The 17,837-nt window shown below is 37.8% G+C and overlaps 1 protein-coding gene across 7 annotated transcripts in view; it reads right to left on the bottom strand.

The window, feature by feature from the left end:
* Positions 1–17,837, bottom strand: part of EXOC6 (exocyst complex component 6) — a 234,594-nt gene that overhangs the window by 34,970 nt on the left and 181,787 nt on the right. For all 7 annotated transcript variants that reach the window (XM_086680379.1, XM_025917949.2, XM_086680383.1 and 4 more), the window contains one exon: positions 3,501–3,574. In XM_086680379.1, the coding sequence (XP_086536505.1) occupies positions 3,501–3,574 (74 nt within the window). The remainder of the gene's footprint in view (positions 1–3,500; positions 3,575–17,837) is intronic.

Genomic DNA, 17,837 nt, shown 5'->3' with positions numbered 1-17,837 from the left:
TGAGCTCATTAAAATTTATCCACTAGTAACTTCCACTGCATACTAAGTATCATACTTTTTTAAAGTTTATTTATTTATTTTGGGGGGGGGAAGGGGCAGAGAGGGAGAGAACCCCAAGCAGGCTCCACGCTGCCAGCGCAGTCAGAAGTGAGGCTCGATCCCACAAGCCAGGGGATCATGACCTGAGCTGAAATCAAGAGTCAGATGCTTAACTGACAGAGCCACCCAGGTGCCTCTAAATATCATACTTTAAAACTGTGGTTTTTTAATGTTTTTTTAAAATATTTATTCATTGAGAGAGAGAGAGAGAGAGAAAGAGAGAGAGAGAGAGAGAGAGAACAAGTGGAGGGGCAGAGAGAAAGGGAGAGGGAATCCCAAGCAGGCTCCGCACTGTCAGTGCAGAGTGCAGAACTCACGAACTGTGAGATCATGACCTGAGCTGAAATCAAGAGTCGGACGCTTAACTGACGGAGCCACCCAGGCACACCAAAACTGTGTTTTATATTAAAGAGTTATTTCTATATAAATCTTTAACAGCTTTACATGTGTCATAATAGATTTCAGAATTCTAAATATTTCCGATATATTTTTTTTATTCACTTAAAAGTTTCTTAAAAAGTTACACTAATGAGGAAGAGTCAACCAGGACTTAATGTCTGTGTGCACCTACATGAAAAGTAAATTCAACCCAAAAGACTTGAGATTTTTATTAATATTTCTAAGTATGCCTTAATAATAATTCCATGAGGGAATGCTTTACATAGGGTTGTAAAAAGGCTTTCTTTGGTGTCTTTGAAGGAAGAAAGTACCTGGGATCAGAGTTTTAATCTGCACTGAGCCAACCACCTATCTGAACAAATCAAAGAACAGAATTTTTACCCACAGCTTCAAAACCTATGTGGTCCTATTCACAACTCTTCAATGAGATTACCAACTAGTTAACACCATACAAATTCATACAAAACTGAGAAAGTATCACATAATAAATTTCAAATTTTCTGGAAACAGATTATTCGTATATAATGGGAGATATCCTCAAATTACATACTCGTTAGCTTGGAGAACATATTCATGTCCTTGTAACAGGGAAACTTAACCCCAGTACGTGGCTGTAACCTAACTGAGAAATGAACATACAACCAAGCCTATTTCCAGCTTGCTAAAGGATTCCATTTTTTGTATTAGATCATCTTATTCAGGGCAGTAAGACTGCAACAGAGAGAATTCCTAAAAGAAATAGACCTACCTTCAACAGAAAGAATACCTTCTAGTAAACTAGAATAAAAGTTCAGAGCCTACCTTCTTCATTTTCTACTATCTTCTCCAACTTAGTAAGGCTAATCATTTACAGATCTAGGTCATCCATAACATTGTTCCTGGTGTGGCATAACACACGAGCATTGACTGCAGACAGAAATAAATATTAACATATATGTTCAGTGCTTTACAGATAAAATTGGGAGACAGGAATAATTTTTTCAGTTTCCTTCAAAACCTATCTTGAAGATACACCATTTATATCCACATGACTCACTGTCCTGTAAGTATTCCTAAGCAGTTTGTGGGTGTTTTGTTTCTCTAAAAGAGTTTTAAGCTCCACAAGAACTAAACTCTCTCTTATATTATTTTTGTGTCTATTTCAACCACATCACCTCTCTCCAAATAATCAGTACATAGTAATACATGTTTATAGAACACTGGTTTGGAATTAAAGCAAAAACACCTCTATTCTTAAACATTTACTGAAATCACAATTCCTTAACTGCTCAAATTGGTCCTGCTCTAAACATCACTGTTGGTAGAGTCTATTTATATCAATGGTGGGGCCCCATCTTCAGTCATCTCCATCCCCAAAGGGGCTGGGACCATTAATAAACTAATAATCACAGTGTTGTTGTTGTTTTTTAAGATTTTAAAGTAATCGCTACACCCAGTGTGGAGCTTGAACTCACAACCCCTGGATCAATAACCACATGCTCTACCAGCTAAGCCAGCTAGGTACCTCCACAGTGGCTTTGTTTTAATTCCATCTCCATTTGGTTCTTCTTGTCAAGGGCAGCAGTCACTCCTGTTGTCAATTTTGTATCCCTGAGCCCTCTACCTTGGATCCACCCCCCCTCCATACTCCTGTGCCTCTCAGCTCTATTAAACTCCTTAAGCTTAAGATTAAGAAAAAAAAAAAAAAAGGAGGAGGGGGGAAAGAGGAAGAAAGAAATAATAAGAAAAAATATGGGAGAGATGGATAAAGGGTAATAGGAACTAAATAAAATGACAAGTGTAGAAATGTCAAAGAGTAGTAAAATGATTAGAAGAGACTAAAAATGATTAGGAGATATTATATTGGGGCACCTGGGTGGCTCGGTGGTTTAAGCATCTGACTCTTGATTTCGGTTCAGGTCACGATCTCACAGTTTGGGAGTTTGAGCCCCACATTGGGCTCCATGCTGATGGTGCACAGCCTGCTTGGGATTCTCTCTCCCTCCCTCTCTGCCCCACCCCTGCTCTCTCTCTCTAAATAAACTTTGAAAAATTATCATATTTCTTACTCAAGAGTTACATGACCAGAAAAGAATTATGTTAATGTATAATTACCTTTTTAAAAGTAGTTTTATCCTTTTTTCTGGAGGCATACAGATAATTTACTGAAAAAAACATTCTCGGGGCACCTGGGTGGTTCAGTCAGTTAAGCATCTGACTCTTGATTTCGGCTCAGGTCATGATCTCATGGGTTCAGGAGATCGAGCCCCACGTCTGGTTCTGCACTGACAGCTTGGAGCCTGCTTGGGATTCTCTCTTTCCCTCTCTCTCTGTTTGTGCATGCACACGTGTGTGTGCTCTCTCTTTCTCAAAATAAATAAACATTTAAAAAAAAGCATTCTTTATCACTGGCAAAATATTAAGCAAGGGGCTCCTTTCTACATTGTAATAATTTACATTTGACTTGGGTCCTGACACTAATTATATCACCAATTTTCATATAGCACCATGAAATCATTAAGAAATAACTCAAACTTCAGGGGTGCGTGGGTGTCTCAGTCAGTTGAGCATCTGACTCTTGACAGCGGCTCAGGCTGTGATCAAGATCATGCTGAGTGTGGAGCCTGCTTGGGATTCTCTTTCTCCCCCTCCCTCTACATCTTCCCTGCTTCACACACATGCACTTTCCCTCTCTCAAAATAAATATATAAACATTAAAAAAAAAAAAAAAAAACAAAGAACTCAAATTTCAAGTGTCATTACACCAAAGTATAAAGTTATTTAGTCATGTGCTTAGAAGGTAATGACCAAGTTAGATATTCACCAATGAGAATGTTCCATGAGGTTGAGACACCAAATAGAAATAGAAGTTCAGAGAGAAGGGCCAAACTCATAGTCATCAAAGAAGCAATTTTTCAAAGAAAGGTTGTTTCAAGGCAAAAGAGCAAGCATTCCTGTAGCATTAGAAAAAAAAAAGGCAACAGTTGATGGCAATAAGTGAGAACTACATTATTACATCTTACTTGTCTGAGGTCAATGAATGCTAGCTGCAGGGTATCCCCCTGGAATCCTGGCACGGGCTCAGAGCTGGCAAACACTATTTAAAAAAAAAGAATAAAAACAAGATTGTGAAATATACAAGGATTTAGCCACTAAATTAATTTCTACTCATTACAAATGTATTATAATATTTACACATAATCATTTCAAATGAAGACTATTTATGGCCTTCAATTTCCACTACTAAGAATGCTCTCCACACCCATTACCACAAATATTTTAATAATTTTAAACTTCTAATCTACCATTTAATCACTGTAATCCTTAATTACAATAAATTTAGAATGGTTATCCCAGAAAAAGTTCAAGAGTAGTAATATACTTCAATCAAGAAAATTTTTCTGACTCTATTTAGCCTTAGGTGAATGATTATAGAAGCATTTTGAAACTATACCAATTCCATGGCTGTCAACATATTTCAAAAATTCTCCTTTGTTACAGAACATGCTTATAAAAATCCTACCTCTAGCTAAAAGCAATAATGGGCAGACACATAAAAAGTCAGCTTTATATGCAGACAATAGGTAAAGTGTTCTAAGTAGCAAAATGACGATGATGCAGGAATGTCTGTTCATGTCTAATAATTTTTTTCCATAGAAGGAATCTCATCTCTTTAAAAACTAAAAAATACTCTAAAACTGAAAAATACTTCAAAAATTTTTTTCAACAATTTTTTTACTTGAAAATTTTTAATACTAGTAACATAGCTTGTTTAGTTACATTGAAAAGACAATTCCAGTATTAGTTATTTTGAAGACAAAAGACTTTTATCTCACAAAAAAGACCTTCTCACTTTACATGAAAGCTTCTCTGATAAAAGAATGCCAGCAAGCATTCTCTCTCCTCATTAATATCCGAGTTTTCCTAAAAAACATTCCAGATTTTTCATTTATGAATTTATGTAAGTCAGTATTTTAGAAGCCATTTAAATTTTCAACCTATATATATAGTTCTTGGAATAACAAAAATAATTCTAAGTTCAGTGCATTATATGTGAAATATAGTTTAGAAAGGCTCAGAATCATGTATTTAAATTTAAATACATGAAAGCCTAGCATAGCTTAATTTATCTGGCACTTTAAGGGAATGAAAATGTCAAAATAAGTTTTTGTTGCTGCTCTTGTTTAAAGATAGTGTTAATTTTGCTTTAAGCATTAAAACTTTTTATTTTTTATTTTTTTTTCCAATATATGAAATTTATTGTCAAATTGGTTTCCATACAACACCCAGTGCTCATCCCAAAAGGTGCCCTCCTCAATACCCATCACCCACCCTCCCCTCCCTCCCACCCCCCATCAACCCTCAGTTTGTTCTCAGTTTTTAAGAGTCTCTTATGCTTTGGCTCTCTCCCACTCTAACCTCTTTTTTTTTTTTCCTTCCCCTCCTCCATGGGTTTCTGTTAACTTTCTCAGGATCCACATAAGAGTGAAAACATATGGTATCTGTCTTTCTCTGTATGGCTTATTTCACTTAGCATCACACTCTCCAGTTCCATCCACGTTGCTACAAAGGGCCATATTTCGTTCTTTCTCATTGCCATGTAGTACTCCATTGTGTATATAAACCACAATTTCTTTTTTTTTTTTAATTTTTTTTTTCAACGTTTATTTATTTTTGGGACAGAGAGAAACAGAGCATGAACGGGGGAGGGTCAGAGAGAGAGGGAGACACAGAATCGGAAACAGGCTCCAGGCTCTGAGCCATCAGCCCAGAGCCTGACGCGGGGCTCGAACTCACGGACCGCGAGATCGTGACCTGGCTGAAGTCGGACGCTTAACCGACTGCGCCACCCAGGCGCCCCCACAATTTCTTTATCCATTCATCAGTTGATGGACATTTAGGCTCTTTCCATAATTTGGCTATTGTTGAGAGTGCTGCTATAAACATTGGGGTACAAGTGCCCCTATGCATCAGTACTCCTGTATCCCTTGGGTAAATTCCTAGCAGTGCTATTGCTGGGTCATAGGGTAGGTCTATTTTTAATTTTCTGAGGAACCTCCACACTGCTTTCCAGAGTGGCTGCACCAATTTGCATTCCCACCAACAGTGCAAGAGGGTTCCCATAAGCATTAAAACTTTTTAATCTTAAGTATTTTTTGATGGAATTTTAAACTGTAACATAATACTTCCTTTGGTTTTAAACTTTTTTTTGAGTATTCTAAATATTATTCAAACGTTTCTTAATTCTCTGGATTACTGTTAAGAACATTTTTTATTCTGTACAGTACAATACATTCCCAGGGCTGCCGCAGTATTAAGGTCCTTTATTTATTTATTTATTTATTTATTTATTTATTTATTTATTTATTTATTTAAATAGCTCAGAATGCTGTGCTGTTTGAGTACTTGTATCTAGCCTTTATAATTCTTCTGCCTTCTCTCTTGCAGTTTTAACATCAATTCTTACTCCCTGCTCTCTCACTCATCTTATTAATATGCTACCTCTTATAGTCTTAAACTGGCCAGTCAGCTAATCAACTACTAGAATTGTGTCTAAAGAGCAAATACAGCCTGAGCAGGGGCCTCTCCCACAAGTAAGGTAAATAGGTTTTATATATGCCTTTGAGTATATGTACTTTTCTAGTAAGAGTAACCTTTTTGCTATTCAGAGGTGTATCATTTTTTCCCTTTACTTCTTGGTTCTCTGCTATGTACTTAACTACATATGTAGTTACGGCCATTAGATAGGTGACTCATTAGATAGATAGGTGACTCACTTTTCTCAGGCCCCCTATTTCCAGAAAACTACGATTTACTGAGCAAATCCAGCCACACTTCTCAATATTTAGTGTAATTCATTCACATCATTGCCTTTTCGTACAGTGAAGAGTAGCATACTTTCATACTGTAGCAACCCCATCACCCCCAACCATGTCCCCAGTAATTGAGTTGTCTTTCTCTAGTACCATCAGGTCTTAATTGAAAAATAATAAGCAAAATTATAATAACCTATTAAAAGTAAAAGTATTTTTTTAATGTTTACTTATTTTGAGAGAGAGTGTGTGTGTGAGTCAGGAGAGAGGCAGAGAGAGAGAGAGAAGAGAGAATTCTAAGCAGGCTCTGCACAGACAGCGTGGGGCTTGATCTGAAGAACTGTGAGACCATGACCTGAGCCAAAATCAAGAGTCAGACACTTAATTGACTGAGCCACCCAGGTGCCCCAAAAGTACTTTTTAATTTAAAAAGTAAAAAGTAGTTTTCTTAAGACCACCCAGTATATTGTTGGCTGTTTTGACCACAATCTCAGGCTACTGTTTCCAAGTAACAGTTTACTATGAATCCCTAAATGGCTTCCCACCAAGGCTGTAAATGTTAGCTCAGCTTCTACCATTTCTACGTATACATACCCATACACAGAAAATAAATACTTCCTTTAACACAAGGAGACTTACTTTATATATCAGGCATAAAAATAAGCTCAATTTCAATTATTATCTAATTCTCCCAGATTTCTCTCCCAGATTAAGATTAATATCTTAATCTACCAGAATTTTTCTGGACTGAAAATAATCTGTCATTTTCTTCTCTTTCAGAAGTTCCTATTTAAGGCACTGTAGTTTAAGCCCCATTACTTGGCATCAAACCAAAGAGCTTAGTGTCAAAATTATAATAGTACCATACATTTAAATAGCACCTCACAGTTTACAAAGCACTTTCTCACACACCACCTACTTTGATCATCACAATAACTTATTTTAGTACATAGGACATGCAGACGATGGATCATAAAATCTTGCAGCTAGAAGAGAAACTCCCTTTGAAATACTTTCACTAGTCTTCTGAAGGCTTTTAAAAGCCACTCAGTACTTCATTTCATAGATTAAAAAATTAAACATGTCGTGACATTCCCAGGATCACATAGCTAATTCAGATCTCCTAGCATTCAATCCATTGATCCAGAATCTGATTAAATAGCCTCTATCTTTTATCCTCTCTCTCACAAGAACCTAACTAATATGGAAGTGCCACTTACTAATTTATAGCTCTCAGGCTTCTTCTCAAATGTTTTCTAGGGATAGAAGACAATTTAGCAATCTGATAGACATCTGGTACCGAGGACCATTTGTAATTATATGCTATTCAGTTTGTTCAATGGCTTCATATTTTTTTCTTCTTTAAAACTCAAATTCACTCAGTCCTGTTGTCTCTACCTTCTGAAACATCCTGAGTCTGAATCTGACTCTACCTTAGTCCAAGCTATCTTCTTGCTTGGATGTTAACACACACTCCTTTCTGATCTCTCTGCTTCTTCTGTGCCACTCTTCCATCCACTACTCCCTGTGTGATTTATGTAAGATATAAATGTGATTGGTGCCACTTCATAGTTTAACATTTTTTCAATGGTTCCCCATCACCTTCACAATAAAGCAAGACAAAAAAGGTCCTTTATAATCTGGCCTGTGCCTATCTCTTTAGCCTCATCTCTTACCACTTCCCTAGGAGCACCTTAAACTCTTTCTATACCAAACTACCTGCACTTCCTTGCATATGCCACAGTCCCTTTCCATAGTTTCTGTCATCCTTCTGCCTGGAGCAGCCTTTCTCCCCTTCTTTTCCATCAGATAACTCTAACTTATCCTTCCATTCAATCATCACCTTTAGTGAAAAACTTCCATTATCCTACAAGCTGGGTGAGTCTCTCCTTGTTCTCACTGCAACTTCCTGTGCACAGGCTAACCACACCACCCATTTTGCTATCTTTTAATTGTTTGCCTTTCTCCTCTTCTTTTCCATCAGATAACTCTTACTTATCCTGCCATTCAATCATCTTCATTACCCCACAGGCTGGGTTAGCCTCTCTACACCACCTATTTTGCTATCTTATAATTATTTATCTGTCTGGGTCTTCCCACCTGACCAGGAACTCTCTAGGGTAGAGAATATATTTTCATTTCCACATCCCTATCACCTAGCACAATGCCTGACATGTAATGAGTGGTCAATAGAAGTTTCTTAAATGAAAGAAGGAAAACTGAACAAATGAACAAATACATTCTAAAGGGATGCTATCCAGTCTTGGTAATTGATATATTATGTAGCTTGTTGTTTAGCTCATGAATGGCGCTGTCCAATAGAATGTTATTCAATAATGGAAATGTTATGTATCTGCACTTAACTGAATTTTTAGTTAATTTAATAGCCATATATGGCTAATGGACTGTAGAGCTAAAACAGTCTGTGTTTATATACTACATTTATTTCAAAATAATTGAGGATGGCTCAAAAACATTAGGGGTATTGTTTTTACTAATTAAAACTAAATTGTTGAGTTCTTCCACTAAACAAGAAACTTGTGAGACGCAGAGATCATTTCTTTTACTTTTATATAATCCATGTCTGGTGTATCGGAAATATCCAGTAAATGTGTTGAATGAATGAATGAAAGTAAAAATAATTCATTTCTCTGCCGACTCCATAAAACGGCCATCCCCCGACACTTGCAGTGCAGCTCTTCCTGCCCATGGGTCCTGTCCCTGTGCTTTAATAAAATCACCTTTTTGCAGAAAAAAAAAAAAATTCATTTCTATTAATATTGCCTATTGGTCCTAATAATTATTTTTTTTAATTTTAAAAAATGTTTATTTATTTTTGAGAGAGAGAGAGACAGAACGTGAGCAAGGGAAGAGCAGAGAGGGAGGGAAACAAAGAATCCGAAGCAGGCTCCAGGCTCTGAGCTGTCAGCACAGAACCTGACATGGGGCTTGAACTCACAAAGGCGAATTTATGACCTGAAGTTGGACACTTAACCGACTGAGCCACCCAGGTGCCCCAATGGTCCCAATAATTTTAGAGATAGATTTCAACCTCTGAAGTTTTAAAGCACTGAATATTAATTTTTGGAATCCCTTTAAGTATTATCTTCAGATTCCTTCTTGGCCCATCCAGATCCTCATTTTGTATATGATTTGTCATATTTTGGGGTTTCTAGGTTTTCCCTCCAGTCATCTTTTCACTATTTCTATTTAATAATCCTACTTTCCTATTATGATATCTGTGTCTGTGTCACTTAGCCATGCCATGAGGGGTATTTTTAAAAAACATGAATTGGGGGTGCCTGGATGGTTCAGTCCGGTTAAGCATCAGACTCAATTTTAGTTCAGGTCACAAGCTCATGGTTCATGAGTTCAAGCCTTGCATCAGGCTCTGTGCTGACAGCAGGGAGCCTGCTTGGGATTCTCTTTCTCTCTGCCCCTCCTCTGCTTGTGCTATCTTTCTCTCTTTCAAAATGAATTAAAAACCAACAAATAAACAAACACGCATTGATCCTGGTCTTCCAATAAAATTTAGAAATAGTTTCCAGGAAAAAAAAAGTTTCTGGGCTTTCTAAAGTTTTGTTTTTTGTTTTTGTTTTTTTAGGGGGGTCAGAAAAAGGCAGAAGAGTGAGAGAATCTCAAGCAGGCTACACGGTCAGCATGAATCCTGACATGGGGCTCACTTCTACAACCGTGAGACTATGACCTGGGCTGAGATCAAGAGTCTGAGGCTTCGCTGACTGAGCCACCCAGGTGTCCCAAAAGATTTTGTTTTTAAGTAATACCTTCACCCAACGTGGGTGGGACTTGAACTTACATCCCCAAGACCAAGACTCTCATGCTCCACTGACTGAGCCAGCGAGGCGCCCCTAAAGTATTTTTTTTAATGTTTACTATTTATTTTTGAGATGGGGGGAAGGGGTAGAGAGGAAGACAGAGGATCCTAAATGGACTCTGTGCTGACAGCAGAGAGCCCAACGAGAGGCTCTAATTCATGAACCATGAGATAATGACCTGAGCCAAAGTTGGACACTTAACTGACTAGGCCACCCAGGAGCCCTAATCTTTTTTTTTCCTTAAATAAAGCTAGTATAAAACTCTGGGGGGTTTTCCCCTCTTTTTTTTAAACATTTATCTATTTTGAGAGAGAGAGAGTGCACACACATGTGGAACAGCACAGAGATGGGAGGGGCAAAGAGAGAGGGAGAGAGAATCCTAACCAGGCTCTGCCTTATCAGCACAGAGCCCTACACAGAGCTCAATCCCATAAGCTGGGAGATCATAACCTGAGCTGAAATCAAGAGTCAGACACCTAACTACTAAGCCACACAGGCACCCCTGGATTTTTTTTCTCTTAAATGTCCAATTTAACCATTTATTTTTTGAAAGCAAAATAACTTCATGATATACTCATTTCCTCTTATTTTATGCTAGAATATGGAACTTCATAATAATAAATGATCCAAAGTTTTAAAATACCCTAAAAGTAAGACTAGAAAGGGAGATGTCTGATCTTACTGGGAAGGTCATTTAAAATAACAGAGTAAACCTCTGCTATATCAACCTAACCAGGAAGAGGACAAGTCTGAATTAATTTAGAAGAAAACTAAAAGCAAAAAATAATACATACTATGTAAACTGTGATTATAATGACCAAAAAATGTCTTCCAAATTATCCATCTCTTAAGTTTTTTAATACTAAAGAATATTTGTAGATAAAAACACAAGTTATTTGTATATATAACAAAGCAATTTGCCTTCAGGATCTAAATAAAGACGTGCAGGGTTTGGTATGGGAGTACAAAGACTGCTAGGATGTCAGACTGTAAGTATATATCCTGGCATGAAAGTACAAAACCTTCCCTGAAATTAAATACAGAGGAAATAAGTCCTTAAACAATCTTGTCCTAGGCAGACAGCTATTTTTACTGTGGGGTAGGGAATGTGCATTATTTGGACAACATCTACACAGGACATGTAGAATTGTCAGGGGGTGGGGGGGGGGGGAAGGGAAAGAAAGAGTCATAAGAGCAAAAAGACCAAAAGAATCGACAAATGATTGAAAGAGAGGGTGAGGAGGTGAGGCTAGTCTGAAGACTGCCTGTGGATGGCAAAGCAGGGGCATATAAAATGGAATAATTTTGTACCTAAATAAAATGACTGAAAATAGTCTGCATATTGAAGAGATTCCTTATAATTCTGTTTCTTGCTAGAGCTGAAGATTTAAAGTAGCTAGGTAGAACTCAAATTTTGTCTAGGCAAAGAAAGTATTTGAAGTGCACTAGTTGTGTCATTAGAAGGAATGACTAAGAGCACCATCTAGTGGTTTTTCTTATCATGAAGAACTCATGCCTGGGAGTCGAGGGTCTTATTAGAATTCTTGAGTCTTAGACTTACATTGTTACATGTGGTTGGCAGCAATGGGATATAAGCCTCTAGGACCAAATGCCCCTCTACATTCATCACCTCACTTTTATATAAAGTAGTATCTAATCATCGCTCCTGGAATTAAATATGGGCAAAGTAGTCTTATCTGATACCTTATGTCTATTAAAACCAGGACCAATTCACAGAGGCAAAATAGCATCCAGAAAGAGACACTGGGCTGGCGTCTGGGTGGCTCAGTCTGTTGAGCAACTTTAGCTCAGGTCGTGATCTCACGGTTTGTGAGTACAAGCCCCACATCAGGCTTGCTGCTGTCAGAGCAGAGCCTGCTTTGGATCCTCTGTTCCCTGCTCTCTGCTCCTCCTTTGTTCATCTTCTCTCTCAAACAAAAACAAAAACAGACAAAAACAAACAAACAAACAAAAACAACAGCAACAACAACAACAAAACAAAACTAAAAAGAGGCACTGGGGCGTCTGCGTGACTCAGTCAGTTAAGCGTCCGACTCTTGATTTTTGCTCAAGTAATGATCTCAGGGGTTCATGAGTTAGAACCCTGCACTGGGCTCTACACTGACAGCTGCTTGAGATTCTCTCTTTCCCTCTCTCTATGCCCCTTCTCTGCACACTCTCACTCTGTCTCTCAAAATAAATAAATAAACTTAAAAAAAAGAGAGAGATACAAAAATACTGTTCTATGGATATATCCACACGATTTTCCCTGAATCCTTTCATTTGGAGGTATAGATCCCTTTTCAAGACTAGCATTAAGAGGCCTTGAGGTCAAAGCCGTGTGTGCGCGCACAAAGACACACATAATCCATAAAGAGCCTTCATCTTTTTTTTTTTTTTTAAGTGGGCTAAGCCTTTATCCAAATTGAAAAAGACCAAGGCCTTTACATCTAGAGATTCATCTGTTCCTCAATAACTCACCATTGAAGCAGAGGCTAGTACTCTTCAATCTGGAGCTTTTCTAATACCTATGGATCTAAGATGTTAAACTCTTAGGAATGGATAACCTCATTTGGATATTTATATAGAATGTATGAAAAAGGACATTCTAGATCTATTTTGGGGTACTTCAACTCTTTCTAATTGCCTGATGCTCTGGAAATACTCTGCATTTTGTTAGTGATGTAAAAGATTTCAGAGATACCTTTATAAAAACTAAAGAGGACATTTTGATCTTTTCCTCTATGCATTTGCATTTGTAAGGAACCTATGTCGGGGCCCAATATATAACAGGTGTTTAATAAGTACAAAACAAAAGCACACATAAGATTTAGAACATCTGCTTCATACCAAGCGTGGAAAATCCTCTTCCAACCAAGAAGCAATTTCTCTTGAAGTTATACAAAGTCTATTATAGGATCAAAGGTTCTATGCAGCTTTCAGAGGCAGCTACATTTGCAATTCCAAATGGACGCCTTCCTGACTTCTCCAGCCAGGTAGTTATAGTAGCATTGTGGGTTATAGTCAAGTTAATCAAAAGTATCCACTTCATTCATGCATAGACCCTACCTCATATTCTTAATCTATATAAATTTTTCTCTAAATTAGGTCTACTTCTTATACTTTCTCACAGTACCAAATACTTTCAAAAAATTTAACAATTTACAATCATATTTACCAGGTGCAATTATTTAATGATTGCCTCCTCTGGGGTTAAATCCCAAGACAGTAACAATCTTTTCTATTTTGTTTATCGTTGTGTTGCCTAAATACCAAACACACAGTAGATAAGGAATTAATTAGTGTATTACTCCAAAGCTCCACATTGCTTTGCCTTAAATTTTTCTGCATCTCAATCTTAAACTAGGATATATCTTGGAAATTATCAATTTCAAATCTTATATTTTATAGGAAAAATTGAGGCCTCTTGATTGTCGGTTTGTTCAAAGTCACTTGCCCAAAAAGAGCCAGGACTGGAACCATGGTCTCAACTTTCTGACATATATTCAGACCATCTTAAGGCTGATTTGAAAGAATTTTTAAAAAAATTCTATGTAAGGGGGCACCTGGCTGGTTCACTAGTGGAGCATGTGTCTCTTGATCTTGGGTTATAGGTTCAAACCCCATGTTGGGTGTAGAGATTAATTAAAAAGTAAAATCTTAAAAAACAAAAAGTTCTACATAAGTTCATATAATTCTGCATTCCTGAACCCAGACTTTAAAAAAATTTTTTTTCAATGTTTATTTATTTGTGAGAGAGAGAGACGGAGCACGAGCAGGGGAAGGGCAGAGAGAAAGGGAGACACAGAATCTGAAGCAGGCTCCAGGCTCTGAGCTGTCAGCACAGAGCTGGACATGGCTCGAACCCACGAACCGTGAGATCATGACCTGAGCCGAAGTCGGACACTTAAGCGACGGAGTCACCCAGGTACCCAACAGGCATTTTATCAAGTTTTGCCTAGTATGGGTTAAAAAAGAAAACAATCCAAAAGGGTAGTAAAAATAACCCCATAAATAGAGATTTTCTTTTTTTTAAGGTTTATTTTTGAAAGGGAGGGAGGGAGGGAGAGAAAGAGAGGGAGGGAGAGGGGAGAGGGAGAGAGTGGGAGAGGGAGAGAGAGAGAGAGAGAGAGAGAGAGAGAGAGAAAGAAGGGGAGAGAGAGAGGGGGAACAGAGAATCCCAAGCAGGCTCCACATGGTCAGTGCAGAGCCCTATGTGGGGCTTGAACTCACCAACTGTGGGATCAATGACCTGAGCCGAAATCAAGTGTCAGACACAACCAACTGAGCTACCCAGATGCCCCATCCATAAGAATATATTAACGAAACTTTAACTCTTTAGCTCAGAACAGATAAGAGTTAAAGGGTTAAACATACTCATAAAATATGTTAAGAACTTTTATAAATGATTAGTTACGTCTGTATCAACAACTTAAATGGTCTTGAGTTAAAGTATAGCCTATCAGTTGGCCTTAACGTTTTGACAACAAAGGCAGAACTTTAAGAGACAAATGTAAATTATAGAGACTTCTTGATTTGTTAATTTGTTTATTTACCAACAAATAATGTTGTGAACATAGCATTCTGCAAGGTGCCTACAACTAAAAATTCTATGTTGAATCTAACGATCTATCCTGGATGTTAAATCTCTCCTCTTCTCTCTCTGCCTCTCCTCCTCTCCCTCTTTCTCTCCTCTTTCCCTTTTCACACCTGTCCTCACTATCCAAATCATGACATGCATTCTCTAGGTCTCTTCCACTGTGTGATTCTAACCATCTTAATCATATCAAATCATACCTTTACCCACTCAACAATTTCATGTATTTCCTCCTCCTAAAGGTCTGGAGTCTACCCTTTTCTCTTCATCCCCACTGCCCAAAGTCAAGCTCTTTTTATCCGTCATGCAAAAAAGTTCTATAGTCTTTTACCAGGTTTTCCTACTTGCATTATCTCATTTCAGTTCAATTTCCACATGACATAGAGTTAACTTTCTATGATAGATTTTATCATATCATAGTCCTGATTAAAAAGCTTCCATAACTCTCCACTGCTTATTAAATAAAGTCCAAGCATTCAGGAGTCTAACTTTTTTCAGCCATATCTTCTAACGCTTTCATCATGCATCCTGTAGTCTAGTCACACAAGACTGTTTGAAGAGTCCCTAACTGTTCTCTCACCACAATGTTTTTGTCTATGCCATTCCCTCTGCTCAGAATGCCCTTCCCTGCTTTTGATGAAATCTTACTCATCCTTTAAGACCCAGTTCAAATTTCACTTCTATCACGGTCAATCTTCTCAACCCCATGGAGTGAAGAATTGCTCCCTCTCTACTACAATGTATATTTATGTGAAGAATTGTTATTAAAAAATAACTGTTGGGGCGCCTGGGTGGCTCGGTCGGTTAAGCATCTGACTTCAGCTCAGGTCATGATCTCACGGTCCGTGAGTTCGAGCCCCGCGTCGGGCTCTGTGCTGACAGCTCAGAGCCTGGAGCCTGTTTCAGATTCTGTGTCTCCCTCTCTCTCTGCCCCACCCCTGTTCATGCTCTGTCTCTCTCTGTCTCAAAAATAAATAAACATTAAAAAAAAAAAAACTGTTATGTCCTATTGTAGTTATTTACGTGTCTGTCTCCTCCCAACCAACCAGACTGAGATCTTTGAAGCTTCATTCATCCTGGATTTCCCAGTACATAACGGGTAATAGGTTCTCACTAAACATTTAAATAAATGAATCTTCTTATAAATCAGTTGACTTTACATGGGAAAAAAGTCAGATACAGATTGAAATTTTAGTGCAAGCCAGTTTAATTCACAAATATGTGTGTCACAAGGAATACTAGAAAAAATTGTTTAAAACAGTAAGTGAGCACAAAGATCACTGAGAAGTCTTTCACCACCAGAAAAATAAATCAAAACAAACAAAAACTAAAAGCACATGGTTGAATGATGACAGAAACTAAATTATTTCCATCCTCCTACTTCCCCAGCTTCAGTGAGATGTCCAGTGGTTTCTACCATCAGACTAACACTCTGAGGCCTAGGAAATATAATGTTTTCACAAAGTAATGATGATGGAAAAATAAACACTCTGTTTTCTGATCAAACCCAATTAAAGGAAACTCTAATTCAGAATAAAGACCATTTTGATGCTTATATTTCATGCTCACCTCCTATTGCTTAAATTCTTTGATGTAAGCCTCAAGTTGCCCAGGATCTCTGGTGGTTCATTGTCTCTAATTCCTGATCCCTACTACCTGAATTCCTTGGACTCTGGATCTCTTGCTAGTATAACACAGAGTAGTAAGATTTTATGTTAATCTCAAGAACCAGTCAGTCTTTTAAGTAACAATTTCTGAGCATCTTGAAGAGAAAGTAATTACTATGAGTCTATATGGATTTATGAAGAATCGCAGTAGTATCATTTTCTTCTTTTAAAGGGTAGATTGATTGAGAAGAAAAATCCAAAGGTCATTATTATCCCCATATGCAAGGTATCTGACAAACTTGCTCATTACTTTGAGCAAAACCATGAGTTAGGTTCAATTAGGGAATTAGTAACTGGCTGAAAAAAACCTCTTAAGATACTCATAAAATTCTGAATAATGGAAACAAGTCAATATGAAGGGCAGGTCCATATAATGTGGTACTCAAATTTTACTGTGCATCAAAATCACCTAAGAGTCCTATTTAAGGAGAAACTGCTGGGTCTGGTGCCGAGAGTTCCCAATTCAGCAGGTGGAACCCAAGAATTCACATTTCTAACAAGTTCTCAGGTCCTCACCTGGGGATCAGGTTCTGAGAACCACTAATGTACTGTAGCTCATGACATAGTTACATGGTTTTGTTCAACATTTTGCTAGTAGCCTCGTTAAATACATAAAAAGCATGATTACAAATCTGTGGATGATATTAAATTTTGATATAAAAAGATCTCAATAGGTTAGTTGTGGGACAAATCTTAAAATTTAATAGGGATAACTTTAAAATCCCACAACAAGTATAGGATAAGAAAACAGAGCTTAATAATCTCCCTCCCTCGAGAGCCAAAGCATAAGAGACTCTTAAAAACTGAGAACAAGCTAAGGGTTGATGGGGGGTGGGAGGGAGGGGAGGGTGGGTGATGGGTATTGAGGAGGGCACCTTTTGGGATGAGCACTGGGTGTTGTATGGAAACCAATTTGACAATAAATTTCATACACTGAAAAAATAATAATCTCTCTCCCCCCCTCTCTCAAGCACACACACACACACACACACACACACGCATATAAAGAGAGGAAGAGAACGATACAGAGGTTTTAGAAGACTACAGCTTCAACAATAAAAGAGTATACTCTGGCAACCAAAATAGGTAATCGTAGTTTAGGTTTTATTAATAAAGTACAGATTATGGCACAATGTATTTGATAGTCCAACTGCAGATTATACTGGTTCTCCCACAACTGGGTATCTCTGTAGTCAACTTTGGGTACCAGACATTAAACAGAAGGTAGTCAAACCAGTTTGTTCAAAGAAGATGTTTGGATCTAAAATGGCATTACATGAGAACAGTAAGAGAAATTGTTGATGTCTGGCCTTCAGAAGATTTAGAAGGATGGAAGAGCAGTTTTCATATAATGGTCTTGTGGCTGAGGATTTGTTTTTTCTCTGTATGACCCTAGGCAGAACTGCCACATACAGACTGTATCGGACTGCTTACTACATACGGGTGT

The sequence above is a fragment of the Puma concolor genome, chromosome D2 (genome assembly GCF_028749965.1).
Source record: "Puma concolor isolate L17-30 chromosome D2, mPumCon1.1.hap2, whole genome shotgun sequence".
Lineage (NCBI taxonomy): Eukaryota > Metazoa > Chordata > Mammalia > Carnivora > Felidae > Puma > Puma concolor.
Note: the sequence above shows the minus strand (reverse complement) of the source record. Positions and strands in the feature narration are given on the sequence as shown.